General features: G+C 41.3%; 1 protein-coding gene and 1 pseudogene across 1 annotated transcript in view; one reads left to right on the forward strand and one right to left on the reverse strand.

Moving 5' to 3' along the window:
• l(2)dtl (lethal-(2)-denticleless) overlaps positions 1–22,712 on the forward strand; it is a 43,290-nt gene that overhangs the window by 1,791 nt on the left and 18,787 nt on the right. Inside the window, exons 2-3 of the mRNA XM_067100513.1 lie at positions 3,796–4,041; positions 14,230–14,421. Of these exons, the coding sequence (XP_066956614.1) occupies positions 3,796–4,041; positions 14,230–14,421 (438 nt within the window). The remainder of the gene's footprint in view (positions 1–3,795; positions 4,042–14,229; positions 14,422–22,712) is intronic.
• On the reverse strand, positions 152–1,036 carry LOC136836600 (uncharacterized; annotated as a pseudogene).

The following is a 22,712-nucleotide window of genomic DNA, read 5'->3' on the forward strand; positions in this document are numbered from 1 at the left end:
GTTTGATATACTTTTCACCATCACATACAGATACTAATATTGTCCAGTTCAAATAAGCCTCTAAACAGTCAGTCAGTGTATTTCATCGAACATCTTAAGGCATGACGAAGGCTGAACCCCCAGCTGGTTTGTAGGCTGCTGAGGCTGTATGGTGGTTCCGAAAATACTTAACAATACTCACTAAACAATACTCACTACTTGTTCTTTTACATTAGTAGTTTCTAAAACTTTTGCCAACAGATTTAATATGTGTGCTGAACAACCTAACATATCAAATCACACTCATCATCTTTCAGTAGATCAGTTCTCATTTTTGCAACTTTTGCTGCATTATGTATGACAAAGCTACCTACTTTGGATTTATACTTCTGCTCAGCATTTTCTAATGCATTTTTTGCAACGGTTTTAAGGTAATCTGATGTGTGTGGATGACCTGATGTGTCGATTGTGTCCACAAGATACACTGTGCCACAGTGCTTGTGTTTGCAGAGTGGTGAACACTAACAGAGGCACATATTACAGGCTCATTGGAAATATTTGTCCATCCATCAAGACTCATGCAGACAGTTCTACCTTCTAATTCTACTACACTTTTTTTCACACTCTTTAGCATATATTTTATCTAACAGTGGCCCATCAATATCTTTCCTTCTGGGCAGTTTGTATCCTGGCCTCAATACATTTACCATGTCTATGAAGGATGAATGTTCAATTTTAAAAGAAGAATTTGTTGCATACACCATTGTTGCAATTTTTTCATCTATTTTTCCTTCTCCTCCTCTTTGGTAGTCCTCACTCCATAGTTTAAATGCTTACATTTTTGCTAGATCCTGATGCAACTTTTTTCAGTTTGCTTGTAGATGTAGTAGGCCTACTCAAATCCTTTGCCCAGCTGTCTGTATAGCTATGCTTTATTGAGAATGAAGTACCAGTAGGTGGAATGTGTATCACCACCTGTAACTTCTATTATAAAGGGTGATGGTGATGTTGATGCAGTTTGCAGGGCTACTTGTGGGTCTGTAAAGAAGAGTACCATGATCTAATGCAGTGCAACTGAGTACATTGTACAGTAAGGCTTATAAAGACAATACTACTCTTTACTCTCTGAATATGGAAATTTAATACAGGCTGTTCATTTTCTACACAAGGATGTGTTCCACAATGCCATGTGTAAACCACAAATTGCATAATTCTGAAGCACATGGATTTTCAATTATTTCCGATGAAAAAGATTGAAATGCATTTCACACAGTCATAGATAGGTCACACACCAGGGACAGGTTCATTCTCTTAGTTTCTGTCTTGCCTTTCAAAGGGCAACTTTACTATTTTTAGTTTCTCTTTTAATGAATAAGAGAGCGAGAAGTGTCTGATCTTTTATCTTTTTTATTGTTGATATTTTTATTTCACTTTGTTATTTTATCATTTTATTCTCTCATATTCTCAGTGATTTTCTTTATGGATAAGGACACGAGAGTTTGATCCCTGATAATATGCCAAAATATGTGCTGATACCATGTAAGGAAAAATCTTTGTGTGCAATCTGACTTTGGCAGTTCAGTGAGCTTTAGTACTTTTTTTTTTTTTCTATTGCATGTTGTGTTGAACATTTACATTGAACAGAGTTAAGTGTTTAAGAGTAAATTGTGAAAACTATTGTGTCTGAAACTCAAGAAGAAAGTGGAAGTGAAAGCGACAGTGACACTGATGAAGAGGGCAAAGTATGTCCCACATGCCCTATTAGAAAATGTATGATTGCAGAATCAAAGTAGCAAACTTGAGGAGAGCAATAGTTCCACCTGTCCTGAGTGCATTGGAGAAAAGGAGGCAAATCAGGAGAAACTGCACCATCAAGGCTAAGTGAAGCTTTGGACAGCCCTGAAGTTCTTGAACCATTGAAATTTGAATGAAGAGGAGAAATTAAAATAATTCTTTCAAAATAACATCTGCATTTTCATTTGAACATCTTGAATAAACTATGTAACAGCCAGCATTGCCTTTGCGGCCTCACGTTGTAGCACGTAACCATGCATAAAAGAAGTAAAAGTTAGGTTACTTTGAAGAGGTGTTAAAGTGATACTGTGTAATCCAAGTTTGCATAAAATGTGCTCTTGTTCCTAGTTCCAACCAAAATGGCTAAGGCTTGGCAAACTCAGATTTTTCTTAAGATTTGGCAACTGGCTGTTTTATTTTTAATCTCAGCAATTTGCTCAAACTTGGCAGTCAGTATTTCAAAGACCAAGGTAATTCACTGTTAAGTGTAAATAAGGCATCATCTGAATAATCATATAGATTTTTCTGTTTGATAAATAAGGTAATAATCAGTAAAAAAAAAAATGCTATCTGGAAACTACCTTAACCAACACAGGGGTGTATTACTAAGCAGATAGGTCTTGAACAAGTATCTTGAATCTGGGCTGTGGCTTTCAAATTCAGCCTGAACTATAAGTAAATAGTTGTGTCATGAAATTAGCAATACATATTCAGCAGCCTGTATGGTTTTTATCATATACATTTTGAGGAAAAAAAAGGATTGAAAAAACATAAATGATTTTTTTTATTTTTTATTTTTTAAGAAAAAAAAAACCCTGCTTATATGTAACCCTCATATCAATGGTTTTTACAGGGGTCAGGTTTGTTCTCTGGTTTTGACATGCCAAGAGACCTTAGTGGTCATGCTTTCAGTACTCTACTCGAAGTATGGGAGAAAGTGGATGATATAAAAGTAGGTTGTTGAGAAGGTGTTCTTGAAAGGTAATACTCCTTCCTTTTCACTGCCCCATAGAGGGTTAGTGTTGTCAGCGCACCTCATGGGGTCTACTGTAGGCATTACTGGCATTACTGTAGGCATTACTTTTTTCATATTCTCTTTCTTCCATCTTATTTTCCACCCTCTTCTAAAATTGATTCATAGTGTAGCTGCGAGGTTTTCCTCCTGTTACACCTTTCAAACTTTTACTGTTAGTTCCCGTTTCAGCGCTGAATGACCTCGTTGGTCCCAGTGATTGTCCTTTGGCTTAAATTTAATAGTCACTTCAATTCAATTCTTTTTCACCGATGCCCTCTTTTAAGGTGACCCATGCTTTGGCAGTCGGGATCATTCTAGGATGTTTCCCTCTGGCAGCCTAGTTCAGAGGGGGTTCCAAAAGGTATGCTGACAACTCATTCATCCACTCTGCTTGAGACAAAATGGGAATGTTGATGGATGGCCCTTTTACAGTCATCAGCTCATTGCTTTGTGCCCATGACTCCCAAAGGCTCACGATTTGCTGATGTCTCAGAGGTGCACTACTGAGGCTAAGGGTATACTGAAGGCTATGTGGCCTTTGGGGTTACTCAGGTATCCATCCCAGGTAGCCTTCTTAGAACATTTAGCTACACCCAAGAGTTCTTATACTAATCATGTGTCTCAAGTGTTGTTCCGGATTCAGAATCAGATTCTCCAGCCATGACTTTTGCTGTTGGTCTGAAGATACAAACCAGAGCCTGTTGTCATGAGCACACTGCATAGTCCCTGAAACAGAACGAATAAAGGGCTGGCTACGGCAGGTGGGTGGGGATCTACTCTCCCCACCACCACCACCAATTAACCACATTGTTACCAAGTTTCACCAGCTGTGTCCAACTGGGGCTGAGTGATACTCCTACATTAAAGGATGTGGTTTGTTTACATTAAAAAAATACAGATTACTTTGAAAATTGTAGAGTGAATACTATGATTTCTTTGAAATTTGGAGACTGTTAACTACTACAGGTACTTTGTAATTATTATTTAGGACCATGTAATTATTTCAGGAGTTCAAGAAAGGAAAGCACTGAAAAGCTTGTTTGCACGCAGTTTTCGCTGTTATCAAGAGGATGAGTATGATGGAATTGCTTTGGAGTTGAATGAAACGAATGGACAATCACCATCAGAAGCTCCCATTTATGCGTGTAAATTTGGTGATGGAAAATATGGTCATATTCTGGTTTTAGCTAATGAAGATGGGAAATTGGCGTTGCGTGACTCAAGAGACAGGAGCAGTCAGGCAGCAGTAGAAGGTATGTACATGGAAATAAAGGTTCAAAGGAAATAATTTTGTATTCCTTATGTACTTTACAGTAATGACTATTTTTATATAAGTAACTTACCAAGTAACAGCATAGCTATTAGTTTCACTTAACACGGCAGTCCACAATTTGAAATTCGCAGTAACATGCCATTGTTTTAGTGTAGGTAACTAAACCCCGCCCACTATCAGGGAAGAATAGGTACAACAATGCTGAAGAGCCCAATTCGTTTCTGCCAGTCAACAACCGAGCATCTGTTGGTTGAGCAGCTCTGATTTGCATTTCGCCGGATGGTTGTGCTTTCACCTTTGGTGAAGTATTCATGTGTGTTGGTAGCGCGCTACTTATTAGCTTAGCTAGTTCCTTATTTAGACTTGGGACTTCTTATGTCAGATTCTAGCATGTCTAGTATTGGTATTACCCCAAAGGCTGTAATACTAGACTTACTTCTGCTAAGTATAACTCGTACACTTTGGTTGCCATTGTAGAGGGCAAATATGCTTGTTTGAACTTTAATTTTGATGAATGCAAAGACTGGGATCAGGGCAAATGGAAAGTTTTGGAAGCACATCTTGATAGACTCCAAAGAGACAGACAGAGAAAGGCGGCTGCAATATCCAAAATCGGAAATTGGTTCTCAACCTGTGCCTTCTACACCTGTAACTGCTTTCTCCCCGATCACCAGCCCTCTGACTTTAACTCAAACTCCATTACCTGGTTCCCATTCTTCCAAACCCAATGCCATTGCCAGCCTAGAAGCTAGAAGTGACCAAAAGTTTGGTCTGCTTGTTAATACTGCAGCCCAAATCGGGTCTTTGGTTAAGGCCCTTATGGACCAGGCAAGTGTGATTAGTGTTGGTGCAAATTACGAGGTGCAGAAGTGGGAGGAGGTGACTACTGGGTCCCAATCGATGCTCTGACAAAGGCCAATGTGTTGACTCCCCAAACCTGGGAGAAGCAAACCATGTTCAAGGAGAGGTGGTGAGTTTTGCCTACGGTAGTGTCCCTCAACCTAGCTGGTTGATCGAACCCAGGACTCAGCGGATTGCATTGGAAAGGTGTCCATACAGATGTGCATACTCTATCATCCGGTGATTCGAACACTAGTGCAGACATGCGGCGTAAACGTTTTTCAAAAGCATCAATGCTGCTGAAAAGAGTACATCATCCTTCCGCCGAGTACACCCCTGCTTCCATGTAAGCTTCCCAGGAAACAAAGGCACAGTCCTCTTCCCTCCTACAGTTTTTGGGTTAGTCCCAAGCAGATTGTGCATAACACTTCTGTGACGGAGAGCCAGTCTTTGACGCAGCATTCCTCATCCAAGTTGTCCAAGTGCCCAGTGTCTGAACGTAGGATGTCAGAGTGTTAGTTTCCGAACACCCATGTCGAGATACACAGCTTCCACTCCCGATTGGCTTGTGCATGACGCCCGATGGCCAAAAAGTTGGCGGTCTTTGACGCGGCATTCCTCATCCAAGTTGTTTGAGCATCCAGCGACCACGCACCTGGTTTCCAAACATGTAGTGTCCGATCGTCCTGTTGAAGCACCCAGTGTCCGAGCACATAGTGTCCGAACGCCCGATGTCCGAGCATATAATGTCAGATTACCCAGTGTCCGGCGATCGATTTGAGCGCCTAGAAGTTTCCAAGCCTTACGACCTTCATGATGAACAAGCTTGCAGAGGCCTCCAGACTTCCAAAGATGGTCTCTCCTCATCCTTCAGGAAGGCTTTAGCGAGCATTGGTTAGTTAGCAGGGAAGCAGGAGTTGGTAGGCGGTTTCATGCACACTTCCCTCTGTCTCTCACCAGGCTTTGTCCTACTCCACTGGGGAAGTGCCTATGCTGGGAGTTTCTGCCTCCTCCCAGGGGGATTTCTCCAGCCTTGTGGACTCAAGGTGGAAATCGGCTCTTAACTCTGCTAAGATTATGTTCACGTCTTCATAGTTAGACCATTCCGTGAAAGACATTTTTAGTCTTCGAAGTATTCAGCTTCCTGAACTGTACAATCGCGGCATTAACCAAGAAAATAGAAGATTGTAGTACACTTCAAGAGGACTTTGCTGCGGACTGGCTGGGAGTACTCTTGTGCACAGATAAAGCCATTAGAGATGGCTCCCAGGAGCTGGCTACCTTATTCTCCATGGGAGTTCTTAGAAAAAGGAACTGTGGTGCACCTTTACCACTAAAGGTGTTACTCTCTCTCAAAGATTGGCTCTCCTGTTTGCACCTATAGATAGGTCAGCTTTATTCCCAAGAGCTGCAATAGAGCAGATCACGTCGGACTTACAGAAGAAGTCGACACAGGACCTTTTGATGCACTTGACAAGGTGTGCCAAGGAACCAACCCGTGGCATTTCAGCCATTGTCCAGCGTGAGAACTGTCTCCCTGTTGCAAATAACAGCAGCCCCTTTTCGGGGGCAGAAGGACAAATTTCAGCCCCGCCCCTCAAATCTGTGGTCAGTTGCCCAGCAGAAGTCGTCCTCCAAACCAGCCTCTCGCAAATCAGGTTCGGTCCTCCATGTCCCCATACAGCTTCAGGCTTCTCCCGGTTAGACAAATGGGAAGCCAGGAATGCAGAACCTGGGTAGTAAAAGTCCTACAAAGGGCTATTATGCTATCCGTTCAGGGGAAAAACCTCTTGATATCCTCGCCATCAGCTTAACAGCCTACTTGGAAGGTTTCCTGGAGATTTCTGGCCCCTGAAGGAAGAAGTATCGTCCCTACTCAGGAAAAGAGCTGTGGAGGTGGTCCAAGACGTATGCACAGAGTGGTTTTACAACCTGCTGTTCGTTGTCCCCAAGGCGTCGGGAGGTTGGAGACCTGTCCTGGACATCAGTGCATTGAACTTTTTTTGTGCAGACCACCGAGTTCAAAATGGAAACGAACTGTTCGGTCCTATCATCCGTTCATCAGGGAGACTGGATGGTAACGATCGACATGGAGGATGCGTATTTCCATGTCCCAGTACATCCGGACTCAAGGAAGCATCTGTGGTTCATATTCCAGGGCAGGGTCCTTCAGTTCAGGGCTCTTTGTTTTGGCCTCTCTACAGCTCCGCAAGGATTCACCCATGTTCTTGCCCATGTAGTGAGTTAGCGTCGTCTCATGGGGATCAGTGCCTGTTTATATCTAGGTAACTGGCTACTACACTACCCATTGAAGACAAGATGCACGGAGGACCTTAAAAAGACTGCTACTGGCCCAAGAGTTGGGTCTCTTAATCAATGTTCAGAAATCCCGATTTCCTCCGACACAGTCGATTGTCTATTTGGGGAGGATCGATGCTTTGACTTCTCAGGCTTTTCCATCCCACAAAAGGATTCAAGACTGCCTGAAGAAAGCAAGGAACTTCATATCTTGCCTGTCATGCACAGCCAGTGAGTCGATGAATCTGCCTTTAGGAAGGTTATGCAAGAGTCCTGCAATTCTTCCTAAGGCCAGCTGGCAGAGGAAAACTCCCAGACTCCTTCATTTTCTGCATCACTCCCGAGATCAAGGAGGATCTTTGGTGGTGGCTTACAAAGGAGAGGGTTTTAGTAGGAAAGTCATTGCACCCACTGAGCCCCGACCCAATGTTGTACTCAGACGCGTCGGATCTGGGTTGGGGGCTGCTTTTAAATGACACGGAAATTTCTGGGAAGTGGTTGTTAGAAGACAAGAGACCACATATAAATGTAAGGGAACTGAAGGCAATTCACTTGCCCCTTCAGCATTTTGCGAGGAGGACATGTGGCAAGACAGTCAGAGTCCACTCAGACAACACGACTGCATTGGCCTACATAAAAAATCAGGGAGGGACTAACTCCTTCTCCCTTTACAAAGTGGCCAAGGACCTCTGGGCAGAGAACAACTGCACCAGGATAATAACTCACTTAATCCAGGGAAAGTTAAACGTTCTTATGGACAAGTTAAGTCACTGCAAACAGGTCCCTACCACGAGATGGCCTGAATCCACAGGTTGTGCAAACGGCGACCTGTGGGAAAGCCGTGGATAGACTGTTTACATATCGAGAACCATCGCTCTGTCTGCTGTTCTCCAGCCCTGGAACCTCAGGCATGGGTGACGGATGCCATGCTCCAGGACTGGTCAAACTTGGATGTCACGCCCACTGTTTAGCATGGTGAGAGAAGTCTACAAACAAGTTTCATGACCCACCAACGTATCCATGACGCTGTGTAGCTCCATTTGCCACAGAAGGGTGGTTCCCGACCTTCTCGGTCTCTTAACACTTTCCTGTCCAATTGACGTAATATTACGCAATACCCCTACCCCTTCTTTTCTGACTGGATCATTTACGAAAATTTACAACATTGCATTACGTGTGGTATTAAATTTTTTATTTTCGGACAGTTGAGTGGTTTCCTGTAGGCCTAAAGCATACCTTGGACCAGTGTAACTCAGGCATCAATATGCCAGGCAAGCAGATTCCTATACTGCATCGCAAATCCTAGCATATTAAATTTCTCACAATGAAATCAGCTGATCCTACCACCTTCTCTCGTATCTTACATTTTTTTTTATAAAATGATTATATTGGAAACACTCTGTTCCCATTACCCACTTTTTTCATATTTTTTAGTTTCTCTACTGCATCATAAATCCATGGCATAAGTAAAATTCTCAATGACATCAGGCTGATCGCACTCCACGCAGGCCACACTTCTGTCAGAGACCACCGTAAATGACGAGGTTGAGTAAACACGAGGCTGTTTTCACATACAGTGACGTCAATTGAGAACAGTTTCCAACATGTATGAAGTTTTATGGTAAACTGGTGAAAACGCGTTAGTGCATCACATAAGAGACGCGTGGATTTTAGGCAGGGCTCTAATCTCATTTCATTATTATATATATCGATATTTAGAGAATTTGTTGGCTTTCTCATAAAAAATAATTCATTCGCCTAACTGTTATGAAGGCTTTTGAATATGAACGATAATGTTGACAATGGTAAAATTTTTTTCGTTTCGAACGGCTATAACGTCAAAATGAAACTATTTGCCGTTACCAAACCATTTTCTTGTCTCCTTTATTCCTCAACCTTCCTCTACATTTTGTATATTTACAAAAGTAATTTCTATGAAAAATATCGAGCTAGGGCTCTTCAAAAAAATGTTTAGTGATAATTCTCACCGTGTGCCGGGCAGCACGCTCTGTTTCTTACCTATTTTCTATCAATTTTTCACCAACTGGACTTATTCGTTTTCATTCTTTTATATATCGATATTTAGAGAATTTTCTTGGCTTTCTCATAAAAATAATTCATTCGCCTAACTTATAGTTTTTTGAGCTACGAGCAATAATGTTGACAACGGTAACTTTTTTCATTTCGAGTCAATTTATAACATCAAAATGAAACTGTTGCCATTACAAAGCCATTTTTTCTTAACTCCTTTATTCTTCTTTTCTCACATTTTCGTATATTTACAAAGTAATTTCTATGAAAAAATAACCGAGATAGGAGCTCTTCAAGATTTTTTTAGCGATAATTCTCACCATACGCTTTGGGCAGAGCGCTCTGTTTCTTACCCTCTTTTCTATCAATTTTTCACCAACTGGACTTATTCGTTTTCATTGTTTTATATGTCAATATTTAGAGAATTGTGTTGGCTTTTTCATAAAAAATAATTCATTCGCCTAACTCTTATAGTGCTTTTGACTCTGAACAATAATGCTGACAACGGTAACATTTTTTCGTTTCGATCAATTTATAACGTCAATAGGAAATTGTTGCATGCCAAAGCCATTTTCTTGTCTTTCCCTTTATTCTTCAACTTTTCCTCTACATTTTTCGTATATTTACAAAAGTAATTTCTATGAAAAATAACAAGATAGGGCTCTTCAAAAAAAAAAAATATTTCTAGCGATAATTCTCACCATAGGCGGACAGAGCGCTCTGTTTCTCACCTCTTTTCTATCAATTTTTTTGACCAACTGGACTTATTCGTTTTCCATTATTTTATATGTCAATATTTGAGAATTTTGTTGGCTTTCTCATAAAAAATAATTCATTCGTCTGACTTATATAGTTTTTAGATTCTGAACAAAAATATAAAGATAAGTAAAGAATTTTTTTTTTTTCGTTAAATAACTCACATTTTTTCGTATTTAGGGCTGGGACTCTTATTCTGACTATTCCACCATAAAAAATATAAACATTTAGAAAAAAGGACAGCAAAATGAACGTTGTTGGCATAAAATTTCTATTTTGCTGAATTTTCAGAAATAATTCTTTTTTCGCACATTCGAGCACTCCCAGACACATTGGGACTCGTGTACCCTCAGTGATGTGATAACTAAACAGATAGGAAAGGGTTAATAGACTTCCCCAGACTTCTACCTCAGAAGAGAAGCCTTCTAAAGCAGCCTCACTTCATCGCTTCCATCTAGGCTTATCCGCTCTAGCTCTGACAGGCTTCAGACTGTCAGGGAGCATGTCAAAGCAAAGGGCTTTTCAAGAAAAGCTGCAGAAGCATCGCCAAGTGCAGATGTCAGTCTTCCGCCAATGTCTACCTGGCGAAGTGAGGTCAGTCTTCCGCCAATGTCTTTCGTGACTGGTGCTGAGGTCCTCTTAATGCTTGGCCACCTCTACAGTCAGAGGTTATAGGTCTATGCTAAACGCTGTGTTTAGACATAGAGGTCTTGATTTGTGTGCTAATCAAGACATAAGCGATCTAATCAAGTCCTAAACTTGCGAGAAGTCTACGTCAGTCACCTGGAATCTAGATGTCGTCCTTGGATGGCTCTCTGACCCTCCATTTGAGCCTGTTGTTCGTTGCCCCCTTACCTGAGAAATTACAACCAGGAAGACTCTTTTGGTTGCTTTAACTTTGACAAAGAGGATTAGCTTAATTACATGCCTTCAGTAAGCAAAGTGGGTTTTGCAAGGAGATGCTAAGTCTGCTCATTCACACTGGATTCCTGGCAAAGAACAAAACCCCTTCCAACCCTTGGCCTCGTTTGTTCATGATCAAGAGTTTGTTAGATATCCTTGGGCCAGCAGACCAGGAGAGAGCTCTTTGCCCAGTTAAAGCATTTAAGTACTACTTGGAGAGGACCAAAGGGATTAGAGGTCCCTCAGAATCTATGGTGTTGGAGAAAACCCTCAAGCGACCGTTATCTAAAATATAAAAACACCTTGGCCTTCCTTTTAAGAGTGTTACTTCAAGGTAATTTAAAGATTTAAGTGGTCTGATCTCCCTGTTTTTAAAGTCAAAAACTCATGAGATTAGAAACAATTAGCCACTTTGTTGCTTTTTAAGAACTTGTTGTCTCCTGATTACAATGCGACTTACTGGAAGTCAAAATTAGTGTTCGCCTCCCATTATATGCACAATGTGGAGACAGTCTATAATAATTGCAGTATGTTAGGCGCATTGGCCTTCGCTGGAATGGTATTGGGGAAAGAAGGATAGGGGATATCCCTTGCAATTCTCTGTCTTCTTGCCTTGTTAATGAGTGCTGAGTTTTGGGATACCTGGTGATACCGTGTTCCAGGAGTACCCACCAATCGTTGTTTTTAATGGTTGGGTGATGGTTTTGTTTTTTAATAGTATGGTAACAAGTTTCTGGTTGTATTCATTGTACTGTGCCCAGGGCAAGGGCATTTATTTTGTAAGGCCTTGTCAGTCTTTGGAGTACTCCTCGACTGCAAGGTTCTCCCACTGGAGTAGAGACAACTCTCGGCTTTACTGCAGCGTCACTGCAGGTTGAGATGAGCGCCAACCAGATAGGTTACAACGAGCATGGCTACCTTTCTATTTAAAATTTATCTCCTGTAATGAGTGTTTTTGGGTAGAACATGTCCATGCTTCCCACCTCCTGCCAATGTGGGATTCAGCTATGTAGTTACTTGGGAAGTTACTTATATAAAAATGACATTTTTATAATAAAATAAATTTTTGTATGTACTTACCAAGTAACTACATGATCAAAGCCCTCCCACCTCCCCTCTCATAGACATAGGGGACAAACAAATTGGGCTCTTCAGCACTGTTGTTCCCCTGATAGTGGGCGGGTCTAGTTACCTACACTAAAACTACCATGTTACCTCGAATTTGAAATTTTGAACTGCCATGGTTAAGTGAAACTAATAGTTATGTAGTTACTTGGTAAGTATATATAAAACTTTATTTTATTATGAAAATGTCATTTTTATCATAAAAATGTCATTTTATTAGCGTTACTTGTGTTCTATCAATTTGTACAAAGGTAAAATGCTGTGGTTTAGTGTAAAAGATGTCAGTTCTAACACAACCTTTGAATTGTTCAGGATGGAAAGCTTGTAAGGCCCTTGTTAATTTTACTATATGGTTTGTCTGTGGTTACTGGGTTTCACATACACTCTTAACATAGCAATAAGTACACCTGTACAGTAGTAAGATTTTCCTTTTTTTATTGCAAATGTTTTATGGAACTAGATATTCTTCAGTGTTTATATACCATATGTGTGTTAATTGGAGAAATGGAATAGAGTACAGTATCTTTATCATCATTAACATACGTGCATTATTCTTTTCATTACCTGGTTAGCTTGCATGAATTCTCTCCTTATATCTGTTTTGAGCACTTTATGCTGACGCAAAGTTAAAACATTTTTTATTTGAATGTCCAAAATTAATAAACAATAAATGCTGAGTTTTGGAAACAGATCAGTTAAAGAAATTTTGTCAGTCAGTTTACATTCATCCAGTTATAAAATTTTTTAAACCAACTATAGCCGAAGTATGCTATTTAGTTTCATGATGTCCTCTAGCATTGTAGACTTGGAAGCATTGAAACTTTTGACTTCAGTTGCAACCAAAGTTGGCTCAAGGCACCCATTGGTAAATTGGATTAAAAATTGGTCACATGATGGTGTTGGAGTGTGTGCCCTTCCAGGGGAAGATAAAGAAACAAGGAAAACAGGATGTGATTATTCAAGAATCGTGTAGAATTTTTGGGCCAGGAATAACAAAACATGCATTAGAGCATCATCATATAGTGTAGGTTCAAGTTGATGCGAAACAAACCCCCTTAGTCCGGATGTGGACACAATATGGGTCCATAGTTTCACATAATACATTATGTAGGAAAAATTTTCAAAAATAGTTTTCTCAAGAGCAGGGTTACAGTATATCAAATTATTCTTTTCCCCTTGTGATGTAAATTTAAGTCAGTTCAAACCTTGGACACAGGATTAGGCCACATTATGAGTCCAAAGTTTTCTGTAGCAATACATGGGAAGAAATCTTAGGCATACACTTGCAAATGTAGTAATATGGCGTAGGTAAGCAGTGTGACCCACTGGCCTCCTGTTATGGATGGTGATTCAGTAAGTTTAAGGTTCCCTGTATAATGCTCCCCATCTTAGCATTGTTTAAAAAGGGAAATTGCCAAGAAAACTTGCAACAAATTTGAATGACCTGAAGCAAGTGCCAGTGGCTCAAATTGAGGCCTGAGAGGCAGCTTAGTATTTCTGATGACTGTCATTGGAAGATATTGTTATCCTTGAAATTAATTTTTTGAGTGAACTATTACCGTTTCTAATGGCACAGGCTTGCAATTCCATGTATGGTACATGTAGTTGAATTTTTGAAGTGTCACAGTAGTATTGTCATGGTGTTACGGTACATGCGAAATATCTGAGGTTTTTGCTTTTTTGAATGTGAAAATGTAGAAGTCTTCCAGCTATTTTATGGAAGTTGGGGTTTATTAGTGTAATCAGGATATTTTTTATTTGAAAGAACATTTTTTATGCTATGCAGTCATTTATTTCTTAGCTCATTAAATTTATTTTGTTTATTAATTCTCTCTCTCTCTCTCTCTCTCTCTCTCTCTCTCTCTCTCTCTCTCTCTCTCTCTCTCTCTCTCTCTCTCTCTCTCTCTCTCTCTCTCAGTGCATACTGTTCTTTGGAAGTCAGATACTCTCATAAGTTTCCAATAATAATGTGTTAATGTGAATCTATTTACCTGCTTGTAATTTTGGATAATCAGTTACATTACATTTTGGAAAATTAGAGGATGATTTTTTTTTTTTTCAAGAATAAAAGTAACTTTTATTCACATCACCAGTTGCAAGTGAAGTCTATAGTTATTCATTTCATTATCTCCAAATGGAAAATGCACTGAAGACATTTGGATTATTGTTTCATATGTTGGTAGCATTTTGGTCAGTTATTTGTTTATTTTCTCAGGACACCATATTCATGGGAATGCCATTTATGAGGTGTGCTGGATACCAGGAACATCAGAATTTGTTTCAGCTTCTGGAGATCAGACAGCAGCCATCTTAGCGGTTAGGGATGATGGAAGCCTGGAGAAGGTTCTTTCACTTGTGGGACATTCTCGTTCAGTCAAGACTGTTCATGTGAATCCATTTGATCCATGTATGTATTTTTTAATATTAAAAATTTAGGTTATTGTTGTTCCAAGTAGTGTTATATGCATGTCTAAACATATAAATTTTTAACATTTTCATTATACAACCCATTGCTAATGATAACTATTGAGTTGGTATGAAAACAATTAGTGGTTGAAAAAAATAATTTTTATTTAATCGTGAGTTCAAGTAATCTCAGTTAAGGCGGGAAGGATCAAACTATCAAAGATTCTCATAATTGGCTTATTAAGACATGGAGGATCTGCCTAAAAGCTCCAAGCTCCTTAAGATTAGACTTGAGCCTCAGAACCTAAGTCTTGTAAGGGTATGCAGGGGTTTGTCATTATGAGACAGAAGCACATGTAAATGAAAGGAACTGATGTTGAAATTGCGTACTTGGCCCATCATAGAATGTCTCAGGATGGGAGACCCTTACTGCCATAGGATATCTTCAGGAGCAACACAGTAGCAGTGGTCAGCAATTATCCTCGGAGAGTGATGTAGGGGCAAGGGAATTATTGGAAGTCTGTGTCATGGTGTGTGTAATAATATTTAAATGAAATGATAGGTAACTGACAAATGAACCCTCCAAAAGCCCAGACCACCTGTCCAACTGCTACTGCAGTCCAAGGAGTAAATTAACCACTAGATTGTAGTATCTGTGAGAAAAAACTTGCCAGTATGTAGCATCTTCACATGTGTGCCATCACAAAACAACTTCCTCTTGAAGGAAGTCTAAAAGACGAGTTAAATGAACGCTGATCAAGTGGATAAGCACCTGTGATGCTTCGCTATCAGCCAGTCTCCTAAAGTTTTTGAAACAACTGTCTTAAGGTATAGTCAAATAGAACTCTCAGTAACTTGCTCCATATACATCCTGCATAAAGGAAATTATAAGAACCTCCATTGAACTGGGTTCTCTGTGCAGTGCTATAAATTTTTCAGGGCATAGGATTGGATCTACTTCATTGTTGGTGGTTAAACAATGAGAGGGACAGAAAGGCAAAAGGCAGACTTTTTTGCATCCAGGCTTTGGTATGCAGTGGTTTACTTGAGGCTGTTCCCAACATGACTCAAAAACTTCAAGCCAGAATATTGCCCTTGGGATTGGGACCACCAGAAAATCCTGACAGAATGCATGAATGGTTACTAGACACTTCTTAAAGGTGGTTGAAGGGCATAGCTCAGGTTTAGAGCCCTCAAGGAACCTCGAGAATGAGTTCCAGTTGCCTGTTAAAGGTTGAGGGTAGATGTGCATGACTTGAAAATCCATTCAGTACTGTACTATATCAAAAAAGCCAGTCTCTGAGTGCTTGCGGAATAGCCTTCAGGCATGTAGGTCAGACATCATGAAAAGGATAACTTCAGTATTTGAGTTTATTCTCCGTAGATAACACCTCAATTTTGGGTATGTAACCTAATACCCAGAAAGTTTGCATACACTCCAGATCATCAAAGCATGCGATTAAGCAAGGGTTATAAAACATGCTGGCATGGGGTTTGGTGCTCTGTCATCAAATAAAACAGACTTCAGTTTTCATAGGAAAACTGAAGGCAATGAATTTAAATTGTACTTCAGCAAAACATTTCCGTATTTAGTGATTACAATAACCATTGAAAAGGACTACATTTCTTTAATCCTCTTAGAAGAATCAGTATTTTTGTGAATGTGTTTTAAAATAAAAACAGAACCAGTATCATAGCATGTAATATAAAGCATGATATGGAGGAGATAGAAGACAAAAATATCTAGGATTAATGGTAGATAATATAGGTAAAATGTTTAAAATACAAGAGGAAAATGATAAAAAAGAGAAATTAGCCAATGTGGTATACTTGGTTATAGCAAAAAGCTGCAGTAAATCGATAGAAAAAACTGATTGGAAGAGTAGCTTGAAGTGCTGTTCCATGTACATTAAGGGATGAAATATGTATGTCTGAAATTAAAGCAAGGATAATGGTGAGGTAAGTATGTCTGAAATTAAAGTGGGGATGATGAGTGGAAGAGTACAGTTTTATGAAGTGTGTAGAAGAGGGAAAAGATTTACTGGAAAATGTTTTAGAGAAGTGAAAGAAGATGAGAACCTTAACAGAAGGGAATAGATTAAAGTATACTCAGCAGAGCGAAGGAAAAGAGTAAATAAAGAGAAATGGAAGGTATAGCATTACAGCAAGAGTAGTTTGGAAATTTATAGGGAATGGAAAACTGAATTAAGAGAGGATAGTTTATAATAGACCATCAGCAATTGCCTACCCCTAAATGATAAGAAAAAGCATGGAGGAGGACTTATTGCATGCACATTGTGTTGGCAGCAAAAGATTTAACTTCATACTGAAATGCTAGGAGCTAAGCAAAGAAAGAATAAAGCTAAAAAGCTACTGCAGCCATATCAAGAAATTGACTAAAATATAATAGGAAATTCATTGTTTACAGAAGAAAGAAGGAAACAGATAGACTGTGCAGAATGTGAAAAACTATACGAGAACCTAAAATAACTCAAAAACGAAGACTAGGAGCTCAGGAGGTGCAATGCATAGGCAATATCTCTTTAACAGAACTGGATATGTAAGCTAAGAATACAAAAAAACAAAGCAGTACTTTAAATGATAAAATAGATTAGCCAGGACAACGAGGGTCACATTTTTTACTTTTATAAAGCTGACCCAAAGGATACAATTTTAATTGAGGGTTGCAGACTAGAGTAAAACTAACTTAACCATAGGATATACACAGTAAGTTAGTTTTACTGAATAGACTTGAGATGTGAGACATGTTTTGACAAGTTATCAGTTAAGACTTGTTACATAATTCTTTGGTTCCAAAGAGTAAGAATAAGGTAGACAAAAGTAACTTGTAAATACTGTAGGTAAATTATTGAGATGCTGAAAATAAATCTGCATAAGTGATCATTGTAAAAATTGATTCTCAAAAATTTCACAAGAATGTTCTTTTACAATGAAATTTTATGTAAGTAACTTACCAAATAATTACATAGCTATACTTTCTACTTTACGGGGCAGCTCAAAATTCGAAATTCATGGTAGCGCTCTTTTGTTTTGGGTGTAGGCATACTGCCCCGCCCACTTTCGGGGAAGAATAGGTACAACGCAGCTAAAGAGCTCAATTCATTTCTGCTGGCTAATGACAGAACACCAGTTATTAGCAGCTCTTGATTGTTTTGCCGGATGGTGGGAGATAGTCTTGAGGTGAAGTAGTCTTTGCTTTTAGTAGCAGCTATTAATTTAGCTTCATTTGGATTATTTCTTTGACAGACTTGTCTAATTGGAATTTTGACCCATTATATCTGACTTTAGTTTGTCTAGCATTAGGTATTGCAGCAAGGCTGCAAAACTAGACTTCCACTTCTGCAACCTATGACTCATACCATTTTGTTGCCTTGTAGGGACAAATTTCTTCTCTGGATTGAACACCAGACAAATGGAAGGACTGGGAGAAGGGTAAATGGAAAACTTTACAGACACACATAGACAAATTGCAGCGTGACTGAATTAGAAAAGTTACAACTAGGGCTAAGCTAAGGCCTTCCGCTAGTATAGATGCATTCTCCAGGAGTTGATACCCGATGTTATGCATACACCTCTGACAGCTTTTTCTCCCATTTCCAGTCCTCCAACTTTTCCTGTCATTCCATGACCTAGCTCTCATTCTGCTGAACCCAATGCCATTCCCAGCTTAGAAGCACGGGTTGATCAAAAATTTAATTTACTTGTGAGTACTGTTTCCCAGATTGGGAGCTCTGTGAAGGTCATGATGGACAAATTTAATAGTGAAGTGTCAGTGGAGGGGCGGCTGTTCGTCCCAATCGATGCTCCTGAACCAAGGTCCTGCTAACCTCCCCTTGCCCACCTGGGAGAAGCAGACTGGCAGTCAAAAGGGGAGGTCAGTGGGGTTTGCCCACGAGGTGTAGCCGTCGCCTCATCCGAGCTGTTGTCCCAATCCCAGGCTGCAGAAGAATGCCATTGAAGGTGTTCGAATGGGCGTATATACTATCTTCAAGTGATTGAGATTCTCCCCACATCAAAAAGAAACGCTGTGACCGTTTGCAAAAGTTTCTAGGCAGTGAAAAGGCGGACATCCTGATTCAGATTCCGCTCGTCTCGTAAAGCGCTGTGAGAAAGAGAACATAACCCCTTCCTTTCTTGTAGTTTTGGGAGTCGCCAGCTAGAGATTCTCGCTCCCATTCAGGTGCGAAAGTGCGTTCTGGCCCCAAAAGAGTGGTGTGTGCTAGTCCAACTTTTCGGTGCCAAGCGTATGGCTACCAGTGTGCGATAGTGGGCAATAGCGCCAACTGCAAAGATCATTTGGTGTCTGGAGCTATCTCACATCTCTTAGAGCCCATCGTATGAGCTCTCTTAGTCCTGGAAAGCACCTCGCATGAGCCGCTGGTTCCACGCCTTTCCAGTTTGTGAGCTCCCAGATTCTGAGTTAGGAGATCCGTGTATGACCGCTCGGTGGTGAACATTGTGATCACCGAGTACCCATCAGCAGGGTGCCAAGTGTCCACGAAGAATGCAGCTCTTTCCAAGGAGTCAGTGTCTGCTTCGACAGCGAGTGGGCGCCCAACGTCTGTGTGTCCAATCGCTGTGGGCACCTCTCTTGAAGTCTACGCTACCAATGATATCTTCATGACCCTGCAAGGAGAATTTCCAGTATCTGATGCTTCAAGAGATTTTCCCTCTGTTACTCAAGATCCTGTTAGCGCGCTTCAACTTCGGCTTGATAAAGTATTGAGCCTTCTTCAAAAGCTAACTCAGTAGTGCAGAGACCATGGAACCCAGATCACCCGCTTTGTCCGTCGAGGAACTTGTAGAATAGGAGCAACCTGCATCTAATTACTCGGCACTGCTCAGGTTTTTCCTGGTCTGTTACCCGTTGTTCTTCTCTCCAGCCGTCCCTTTATCGCAGGGTTCGGCCTTCTTGATGCGACAACCACCAGATACTGCCATACTTCCACGTATGGTTTTGTCTTTGTCATCGAAGAAAGCTTTGGGCTGCATGGATGCCTGGTTAGCAGAGAAGAGGGAAGTCGGGAAGGCGGTGTTCTGTTCGCCTCCCTCTCGTTTGATAAGGCAGAAGTACCTGTCTTATGCAACTGGAGAAGCTCTGTCCTTGGGAGTTTCTGCCTCTTGTCGGCCAGAATTCTCTTCACAACCTTGGAATTAGACCATTTGCTTAAAGACATCTTTAAAGTCTTCGAGGTCTTTAGCTTTCTGGATTGGACAGTGGGGGCCCTAGCCCGGAAAATAGAAGACTGTACATCCCTTCAAGAGAACTTCGCATCGGACTGGCTTGGAGTACTGACGTGCGCTGATAGAGCCGTAAGAGATGGCGCACTAGAGCTAGCAACCATCTTCACAACAGGAGTCCTCAAGAAACGAGATTTGTGGTGCTTGTTCATGGCAGAGGGAGTCACTCCATTGCAATGTTCTTCACTTCTATTTGCCCCCCTGGACAAGAATAGTCTGTTTCTGCAGGACACCCTGGGATGGGTTTCAGTGGAGCTAAAGAAGAAGTTGACTTGGACCTCCTCACTCAGTCCACCAAAAGGACTAAGTTCCCCGCACAAGCCACTACTTCTACCACATCTACTAGAACGTCATCGCCCTTGCAGCAACAGCCCTTTCAGTTCTAGAGGGCAAGTTTCAGTCCGACCTAAAGCAACCTCCAAACTTCCAGACCAGCCAGGAAACCCATTAACAAGCCAGCACCCCAAAATGAGACGTCTCATCCTCCATGTTCCAGTGGGAGCAAGACTTTCCCATTTCTGGACAGAATGGAAAAAGAAGAATGTGGAGCTTTGGGTGCTGAAGGTATTGAAAGAAGGCTATGCTATCCTCGGGAGAAACCTCCCTTAGTAACCTCTTCCATCAGCAACAGCCTACTTGGCCCAGACTCAGAGGTTTTGGCCCTATCTCGGGAAGTGTCAGCCCCCTACTAGAAAAAGAAAAGCCATGGAAGTAGTCGAGGATGCAAACACGGAGGTTTTACAAACCGCCTCTTAGTGGTTCCATGCCATCGGGAGTGATGGAGACCTGTCCTGGACATCAGTCCTGATCATCCTCATTCAAAACAACGGGTTCAAAATGGAGACGCAGTCAGAAGGTGTTATTGCGACCATCCGTCAGGGAGACTGGATGGTTATGGTCGACACACAAGATGCTTAATACTTCACATCTCCAGTTCACCGGACTCAGGAAGTATCTAAGATTTGTGTTCTGGGACAGAGTCTTCCAGCTGCAGGCACTTTGTCAGACTCTCCACGGCCCCTCTCAAGTTTTTACTCAGGTACTGCTCCCCTAGTGAAATGGCTACACCTTATGGCGGTAAACATCTCTCTGTACCTGGATGATTGGCTCACGCTCCCCTTCGAGATCTCAGTGCGGAGGACCTGCAGAAAACTCTTCGTCTGGCGCTCAAGATCTAGGCCTTTTAATAAACTTAAAGAGTCACAGCTAGTCCCAACTCCGGTCTATTATATTTGGGGAGAGTGATAGACTCTCTGAGTTTCTGAGTTTTTATTTGTCCCATCCCAACAGAGGATCTCTAAATAGGGCTGGGAAAGTCAGGACTTTAACTGGCCTCCTGCTCAGTAGCAACGCTTGGATGAGTCTTCTGGGAACCTCTCTTCCATAGAGAAGTTTGTTTCATTAGGCAGATTACACACAAGAGTACTGCAATTTTACTTCAAGGCCAATTGGAAAAGGAATTCGTTCGTTTTCAACATCACTCCCCAGATAGAAGGACCCCGGTGGTAGCTAGTGGAAGTCAGATTTGCAGAGGAGGTCTCTGGCTCCAGCGAACTGACTAACGTTATGCTCAGACGCACTTGGATCTGGGTTGGGGCCTTCTCAACGATATGAGGTTTCAGGAACATGGTCACCTACCAAAGAGGCACTCCACATCATTTAACAAAGGAATTCATGGTCATCTGGCACTTCAACAAGACGGTAGCCGTTTGTTCGAACAGCGTGACCACACAAACATATCAAGAATCAGGAGGGACCCATTCTTTTATGCTTTATGTAAACTGACAAAGGATTTTCTTCTATGGGCAAGAACGCAGACAATTAGTGACCCGCTTCATTCAGGGCAGGATGAATGTCCTTGCAGGCAAATTGAGTCATGGCAAACGGAGTCTACCGATGGAATGGACACTCAATCCACAGGTGTGCACCGACCTGTGGAAGCTGTGGGGAAAGCTGTCGATAGACATGTTTGCAACTTCAAGGAACCATTGTCTTCCACTGCATTGTTCCCCAGCTCTGGACCCACAAGCATGGGCGACGGATTCCACATTGCAGGACTGGTCGAACCTTGACCTTTACGCCTTTCCTCTCTTCAGCATTGTGAAGGAAGTGTTAAAAAAGTTCAACGCACATAACAGCATGTCAATGACCTTAGTCGCTCCCTTTTGGCCACACAAGGAGTGGTTCCCTGAGCCTCTGAGCCTTTTGACGGACTTCCCAAGGCTACTTCCTCAGAAGAGAACTCTTCTTAAACAGCCACACTTCCTGCGATTCCATCAAGGTTACCACTCTCGTGCTGGCAAGCTTCAGACTGTCGGGGAGCTTGTCAGAGCAAAAGGATTTTCAAGGAAGGCTGCAGAGGCTAAGTCTAAGCAACAATCTTCTGCAGTCTACTAAGCCAAGTGGGCAGTTTTTCAGAAGTGGTGCCGGGAGCGAAATATCTCCTCTTCTCAAACATCTGTAGCCCAAATCGCAGATTTTCTGTTACATCTTAGAACATCAAAAGGACTCACAACATCTATCATCAAGGGTTACAGAGCGGTGTTGAGTTCAGACCAAGACATCAGCAATTTAATCAAACATTTGAATACTAGTAAGCAAGCAAAACCCTTGGGAGTCGCTTAGAACTTGGACGTGGTCCTCAAATGGCTGTCAGGACCACTGTTTGAACCTTTGGATTCATCGTCACTTCGGAATCTGACGAAGAAGACCTTATTCTTGATGGCACTGGCTACAGCCAATAGAGCCAGCGAGCTTCATACCATTGATAGAAGGATAAGTCTTTCACAAGGCAATGCTGTATACTCACTAATTTTGTATTTTTTGGCACTTCTAGGTCCATCCGATGAAGAGAAAGTCCTCTGCCCTGTAAGAGCCGTGAGAGTATACCTTGAAAGAACCAAAAACTTAAGAGGTTCGGCCTCGACTCTTTGGTGTTCTGTGAAAGACCCCAGCCGACCTTTGTCCAAGAATGCATTTTCATTCTTTTTAAGATCCATGATTTCAGAAGCACATTTGGGAGTTCAAGAT

The sequence above is a fragment of the Macrobrachium rosenbergii genome, chromosome 56 (genome assembly GCF_040412425.1).
Source record: "Macrobrachium rosenbergii isolate ZJJX-2024 chromosome 56, ASM4041242v1, whole genome shotgun sequence".
In the NCBI taxonomy this organism is placed as follows: Eukaryota; Metazoa; Arthropoda; class Malacostraca; order Decapoda; family Palaemonidae; genus Macrobrachium; species Macrobrachium rosenbergii.